The 7,148-nt window shown below is 36.5% G+C and overlaps 1 protein-coding gene across 1 annotated transcript in view; it reads right to left on the bottom strand.

Moving 5' to 3' along the window:
* Nucleotides 1–7,148, bottom strand: part of RGS22 (regulator of G-protein signaling 22) — a 184,067-nt gene that overhangs the window by 45,354 nt on the left and 131,565 nt on the right. The window contains exons 22-23 of the mRNA XM_006859251.1: nt 6,933–7,031; nt 5,408–5,501 (exon numbers count right to left, since the gene is read on the bottom strand). Of these exons, the coding sequence (XP_006859313.1) occupies nt 5,408–5,501; nt 6,933–7,031 (193 nt within the window). The remainder of the gene's footprint in view (nt 1–5,407; nt 5,502–6,932; nt 7,032–7,148) is intronic.

The following is a 7,148-nucleotide window of genomic DNA, read 5'->3' as shown; positions in this document are numbered from 1 at the left end:
AGAATGAAGTCCTTGACAACTTCAATCTTTTCTCCATTGATAAGAATGTTGTTTACTGGTCCAGTGGTGAGGATTTTTGTTTTCTTTACATATACACAGGGATAATTTATGAAAATTTAAGACCATAGTCTAGTTTTGAGGACCTTAAGTAAATTGGCATAACAATCCACAAAGACAATGTTCTAAATCCTACTTTGGTGACTGGGGTTTTAAAAGCTTGAAAGCAGCCATCTAAGATGCAACAATTGGTCTCTTCATATGCAGAGCAAAGAACAGTGAAGAAAATCAAAGTCTCAGGGAAAGGATTAGTCCAAGGGGCTAATGGGCCCAGCTACTACAACTGATTCCCTGTCCAGGGACCACAATAGAAGGTCTTTGATAGAGGAAAGAAAATGTAGAACAAAAATCAAAATCATGAAAAAGACCAGACTTACTGTTCTGATAGAGACTGGTGGAACCTTAGAGACTGTGGCCCTTAGCCACCCTTCCAACCTGGATCTGAATCCACCCCTGGGATCTTCTTTCAGTCAAACAGAAAACAGACCTATAACGTGACCAATAATACCCATGAGGAACATTCTCCTCAGAACCATATGGAACCAAAAGAGCAGCATTTGCCCCAAAACAAAACTTGAAAGGTAGGAAAGGACAAGGAACGAAAGGATGAATGGAAACAGGGAACTCAGGGAGTTACAATGCTGTTACATTGAGGAGATTGCAGCTAATGTCACAAAACAAAAAACTGAATAAATTGTTGAGTGGAAACTAATTTGTTCTTTAAACTTTCACTCAAACCACAGTAAAAAATAAATAATTCAAGCAAATAACATATGAGTTTAATTTTCCTATGTATTGAAGGGCATACATTTGCATAGTATACAAGTAATTTGTGCATTTTAAAATCTTAGGACTCTTCCAGAACTCAACTGTTCTTCTCTTTATTGGAACTCATAAAATCAAGAAACACATTCAGATGCAAAACTGTAGTGCAATTAGAATTTATTTATTCATTTTACACACCCTTATCAGATTTATGGACATGTTAATGATTACCTAAAATAAAGCATATGTTACAATAAATGTAAGTAAGGAGAAATTTTAAAAGGTTTGTTAATTCAATAAGCATCAGTTGAGTATCTCCTTTAATGTTTCTGAAGATGCTATACAGGGAAAGAAATGATTCAAGTGGATGTAATATCATCAAATCCCCAAAACAAATGAGTCATCAGCCATCAGAAGGTCCTGCTGGTAGTGTTATGAGATGAGCAGGTGTAAGCTATGTTTCTTTTCTCTTTTAAAAAATGTTAGAAAATTAGAACTTATAGACTACGTTGTGGTCAGACACTTTAAAAATGAAAACATAAAAATATTCCAAAATCTACAGCAGGGAGTCTCAGAGAGGTGTGATTTGGCAACATCTGGAGATCATTTGGGTTGTTGTCATGACTGGAGACATGCTTGTTGTGTGTAGAGCCCAGGATGCTAAACATCCTACAATGCACAGACAGTCACCATAACAAACGCCAGTAAGTGCTGGAGTTGAGAACCCTGGGTCTTAAATGATTTAATAAGCATTCATTTTTGCATAAACTCTTGTCTGACAGTCGTTATGACTGTGTTTTCAGACATGTGTTTTCCTAACTATCAAAAATAATGTCACCAGAACAAAGTTAATACACTTTACTTACAACTGCATTATTATGAATTTATATTTATAAAAATTACTAACAGCATATTTTCTTGAGTAACATTATATTGAACTTTGTTAGATGAACAAACTTTTACCTTCCTGTAATTTTGCAGCAATGATATTTCCTTTGTTTACTCAGTAACTATTTACTGAACACCTATTTTCTAGGTCCTGTGTAAGATGCTGAACTACAAAGTCCAATAACCACTTTAGTAGGGATGAGAGACAAAAGTAAACAAGTAGATTGTTGTTGCTATTCCCTTCAGGTTAATTCCTTCTCCTGGGGACCCCATGTATGCAGAGTAGATCTGCTCCACATGGTCCATGGCTGTGACCTTTCAGAAGAAGATTTCTAAACCTGTCTTCCCACACACCACAGCGTGGGTTCAAACCGCCAACCTTTTGGCTGACAATGGCATGTTTAACCATTTGATCTACAAAGAGATTCTTTGAATAAGTAGATACTATAACATAAGAGTTACTGCCAATTATATATCTGGTAGCGTAGTGGTTACGAATCGGGCTGCGAACCTTAAGGTCAGCGGTTTGAAACTACCAGCCACTCCACGGGAGAAAGATGAGGCTTTCTACTCCCCTAAGGATTTACACCCTCGGAAACCCTGTACAGGGTCGCTATGGGTCGGAACCGACTTGAAGGCACTTAACAACAACATATGTATATATATACTATATGTATATAGTATATATATGTAATTATATATATTGTACATATATATTTTATATATATATATATATAATTGGCAGTAACACTTATGTTATAGTATCTACTATAACATATATATAACACAATTAGCACTTTCAGCTAATGTTCTTAAGTGCCATCGATTCCAAGCAATAGCTACTCTCTATAGGGTTTCTGGGACTCCTGGTGTGATGCTGTGGGTTAATGCGCTAGACTGCAAAGTCATGTGAATTGCAAGGTTGACAGTTCAAACTCACCAGCTGCTCCTCGGAAACCCTATACATGGTTGCTATGGGTTGGAATTGACTTGACAGCATTTAATAACAACAACAACATAAGAGTTTCTGAGGGGAGGCTGGTTCAAACTTGAGGTTCAAACTAACCTTGTGTTCAGTTGGTAAGTAACCTGTTTTCTTAGTTTTACTCTAGGATAAAATAAACTACTATGTTGTTATAAGTGCTGTTGAGTTGGTTCTGACTCATAGTGGCCCTGAATAGGGTTTCTGAGGAGCAGCTGGTAGGTTTGAACTTCCGACCTTGTGGTTTGCAGTCCAGTGCTGATCCACAGCACCATACCAGAAGTTCAAACAAACTATAGAATATTCTTAAATATTTGAAAAATGTCAGACTTCAGGCGTACTAAGGAGAACAGGGCAATGAGGAAAATAAGGGGCATGAACTACAGGGTTTGTGTGTGTGTGTGTGTGTGTGTGTGTGTGTCTAAATCCACTGCTTTAGAAGAAAAATCATCTCTGAGGTATTTCTCCTAATATTGGACTTTTGTTTCCCCCTTTAAAGTGTTTCTTTGGAGAGCGGCAGTGTTTTCTTCGAACGTACTAGCTGGGATTGTATAAGAGTGGGGTCCTGGTGTGGTGCTGTATGATAAGCACTGGACTGCTAACCGTAAGGTCTGAGATTCAAACCCACCAGCCATTCCTCAGAAACTCTATACAAGTTTGCTATGAGTAGGAACCAACTCGATGGCACTTAGCAACAAAAAGTGCAATGCGGCTCATCAGATTACAAAACTAATCCAGGTCATAGTCCTCAGAGCTCCTAAATCTTGAGGTCCAAGATGGTAAAGGTTCATCCTCCCAGACCACCTATTACACCTTCCCCTGTCACCCTGCATAGAGTATGTGAATATTCCCTGCCATATGTGTAGCTCCAGTTAATAGGGGAGCTTTTTAAAGCTCTTCTCTTACCACTCTGATAGTTTATCTCAAAGGGTGGTGGTGGTTTGTAAATCACCTGCATTAGAATCACCTGAGGTGTCTGTTAAAGAGGGAGAATTCTAGGTCCTGCCCAAGAAGTTCTGGATCAAACTCTCAGGGAATGGGCCTAAAAGCCTGCCTTGCTAACAAATGTCACATGTAAATCTTACCGCATAATGTGAGAACTCTTGCTTTAATACATCTCCAATTATCAGTAGAATTTATGGGTCCTTGAGAATTGGAGATGGGATAAGGAAGGCTCTTACCATTATGTTTTGGGTCAATTTGTAGCTAGGAAATTTAATCCTCCAATTATAGGCTAAAATATATCTGCCAACCAAGTATAGTGAGCACTTAAGGAATATCTATTCAATCATTACTTGAGCAAAATTACATTGTACTTTCTTAGGGACGGTGGCTGCAAAACATTTAGATCCTTCTAACCTAGACAGTAGTGACTTTATTCTGAATGAGTTTTTAAATTTGTATAATATTGTTTACCATGTATACAGAATACTTTTAATTTTAAAACTATGAGAGTAGAACAAGTCAAACTTTATTTCGATGGCAAGCTTGCTCTAGTGCAGACCAAATCACGGGAGTTTGTCGAGTCAGTTAAATTTGCCTTAAAAAATTCCTGTAGAAAAAAAACAAGTGGATGAAACCATTAGCAGCAATAGAAAATGTAAATCCCCAACAAAAAGCTTACAAAGAGTTGTGAGGATCAAAAACGTTAACAGATGTGCTAGCAAACCCTAAATGCTACGGATGCTATGAGGTTATTCTAAGGTTGGGGGGATCTGCAGAAGGGTGCAGTGGTTAGAGAAAACCAGAAGGGAAAACAGTGAGGACACTAGAAGCATGAAGGCTTGATCAAAGAATCCTCCCAACAACCAGACAACTAAGGATTTTAAGAAATCAAAAGTTAAGCTGCATGACCAAAGATAAAAGGGACTTCTAGGCTTTTCAAGTATTGTGCCACCAAGTTACAGCTATTCTACCTTTATACTACTATCCTAACTTTGCAAATGCATTGTTAAACTCTAAAGTTGGAATCCGACCAAATGGTACAATCATTTACACCAGTATCAGTATGGAAGATTGGTCATTGGCTTAATTTTCCCTTCTTTCTTTTATTTTCATTTCCTTCTTATTTTCCCACCTTGGAAAAGCTGAGTTTGGGAAAACTGAACTAGAGTACATTTTTCCTTACATGTTTTTTTGTGGAAGTGTATATAAAGAGTAAATAGAAATAATAAACATTCTCCTGAGGACTTACTTCCCACGAGATTGTGCCATTCAGAAGGAAGTATGATGCCCCTGCCCACAAGTGTGTTAGTATGTGTGTGCATGTGTGCCTGGGTGTGAATGTGTGTGTGTGTCTGTGTGTTAGACGGGCATGGAGGGACTGTTCTACTCTTAGACCAAGACTTATCTTGCACCTATCCACAGTAGCATATTCCTCATCTGCAGAGAAGAAAGACTAAGAGACAGGAAGAAAGAGAAATTCACTCATTGAAATTCTCCTGACTTGGAGGTCAGAGCAGTTGGGGGAGGATTTATTCCAGAACTCGATAAATGAGAAAGAAGAGCTGAAGATACACTATCACCAGAAACTCACTCTAGGTGGAGTAGAAAGGTATGGCTGTTTTCAAAGACAAATTTGAGGTATTAGGTTTAAATTTTGTAGGAGATGGTGAAAGAAGGAAAACAGTAAATTGAGTACTGGCAAAGTCTTTTTAAAAATAACCTGTGATAGAAGATAACAAAGCAACCCTGGAAGCAAAAGGCAAAAATTACCTGTAAACAACCTTCTTTCCAGCTCTTCTTGAATTTTAAGAAGAATTCTCTCATGTGCTAAGGCTTCTATGTACTTTGAGTAGCACCAGGTGGGCTATAAAACAATTTTCAAAGTTAATTCTGGAAATTTTTGTCCCATGGAAGACAGATACTTTATTTAAGCTTTTTACTGACACAAAACAATATTATATTTATTATAGCATACATGAAGAAAAGTACACATAAAATATACAATTAGATGAATTTTCACAAACTGAACTTACTCATGTAACTTTTTAACTGGGTACTCCAAATTATGATTGATCAACTTTTCTCAGTTTAAATAGGAATATTTATGATAAAGTACAAGTGCTTTCTCTATAGCCCAGATGTAAAATTTTTAATTCCCTCGTGCCTGGTTGGAGTGAGAGAGGGATCTAATGTATTATTTTCAGTGAATCTATGTAACAGAAGTTTTGTAGTTATCTTGACAATTATTCTGTTACTTTTATATATTCAATCTGATTACTAACTTACTTGGAATACACCAAAGTTTGGGGGAATAGTTTTATATTTAGGTTGATTGCATGTCTAATCTAATTTTAATGTGTAAAATGTATCTGAAATAAATGTATATGTGGAATAGCTACACTTGCAAAGTAACAGTAGTTTATTATTTTACAAATTTTACATATATGCTTTAAATAATAATAATAATCTCTATAAACTGCTTTGGTTTTCAGTAGCTTTTCAGTTTTTTAAGAACAATTCTGATATATATAAAACAGAATCATCATCATCATCCCATTCTCTCTCTTTTTAACAAATGAGGAAACAGGCTAAAAGGAAATTAAGTGATCTTTTCAGGCTTCCAGGTAATAATGACTTTGCGTAAGTGACAGTAAAAAGGGTACACCTGGTTATTCCTAAGTCTAGATTTCTGCCTTTATTTTTACACCTGTGGATCTGAAATTAAATGCCAGTTACTCACTATACTGGCTACATTTCAGAATAACATTACTAGGTTATATCCTTTAGATATCTGAGTATCTGTTTCAATGCATGGTTTCACAACAACAGATATTTCTCATCTCAATAATAGTTTCATAGCCTATCTTATCCAGGTAACTGAATGTATTTGACATTCCTAAATACCAAAAAGGATTGCTTCTTGAAAGTTGTAAATGTACTTGGTGGTGGTCACATACTAATACATTTTCGGGCCATTTCAAAAAATTAAGAAATTGAGACGAAGCATTTGGCAGTCTTATATTTTCTTTCCCAAAAGAGTCACTTCAATTTTTGGAACTTAAATTTTCTTAAAGTGTATCAAGAAGTTCTTTTTTTTTTAATATTATCCAGATCAGCTGCTATGTTAATGCGCTCTGATGACTCGAAGACGCTGTTCTCTTTACCAGTCTTAGTATTATAACTTTAGCCTCATTTTAAAACTAACACACCTCTACTATTCAAAAATTACTGCGTTGCTGTCCAATACTCAATGCTGCACAGAGAAAGCAACAGCTGCTCCGTCCTTCCTGCTTACCTGGCGGCCGTATGCTTGCATGTCTAAAAGTGAGTTACTGGTCAAAGGAGCCGTTTTACAAATAGACCCTGAAATACCTCCATGTTGTTTGGCTCCATCCTGTAATTAAATTAAATGAAATTATTCTACCAAAGGGACGATAAAATGTTAGTATACACTTACAATTAAGGAGTCATAACCCCATATAATATTTTGTAAGCTCCACACCTAAGGTTT

This window comes from Chrysochloris asiatica, unplaced genomic scaffold, assembly GCF_000296735.1.
Source record: "Chrysochloris asiatica unplaced genomic scaffold, ChrAsi1.0 scaffold00031, whole genome shotgun sequence".
Taxonomy (NCBI): domain Eukaryota; kingdom Metazoa; phylum Chordata; class Mammalia; order Afrosoricida; family Chrysochloridae; genus Chrysochloris; species Chrysochloris asiatica.
This window is presented reverse-complemented; position numbering and strand designations above follow the sequence as displayed.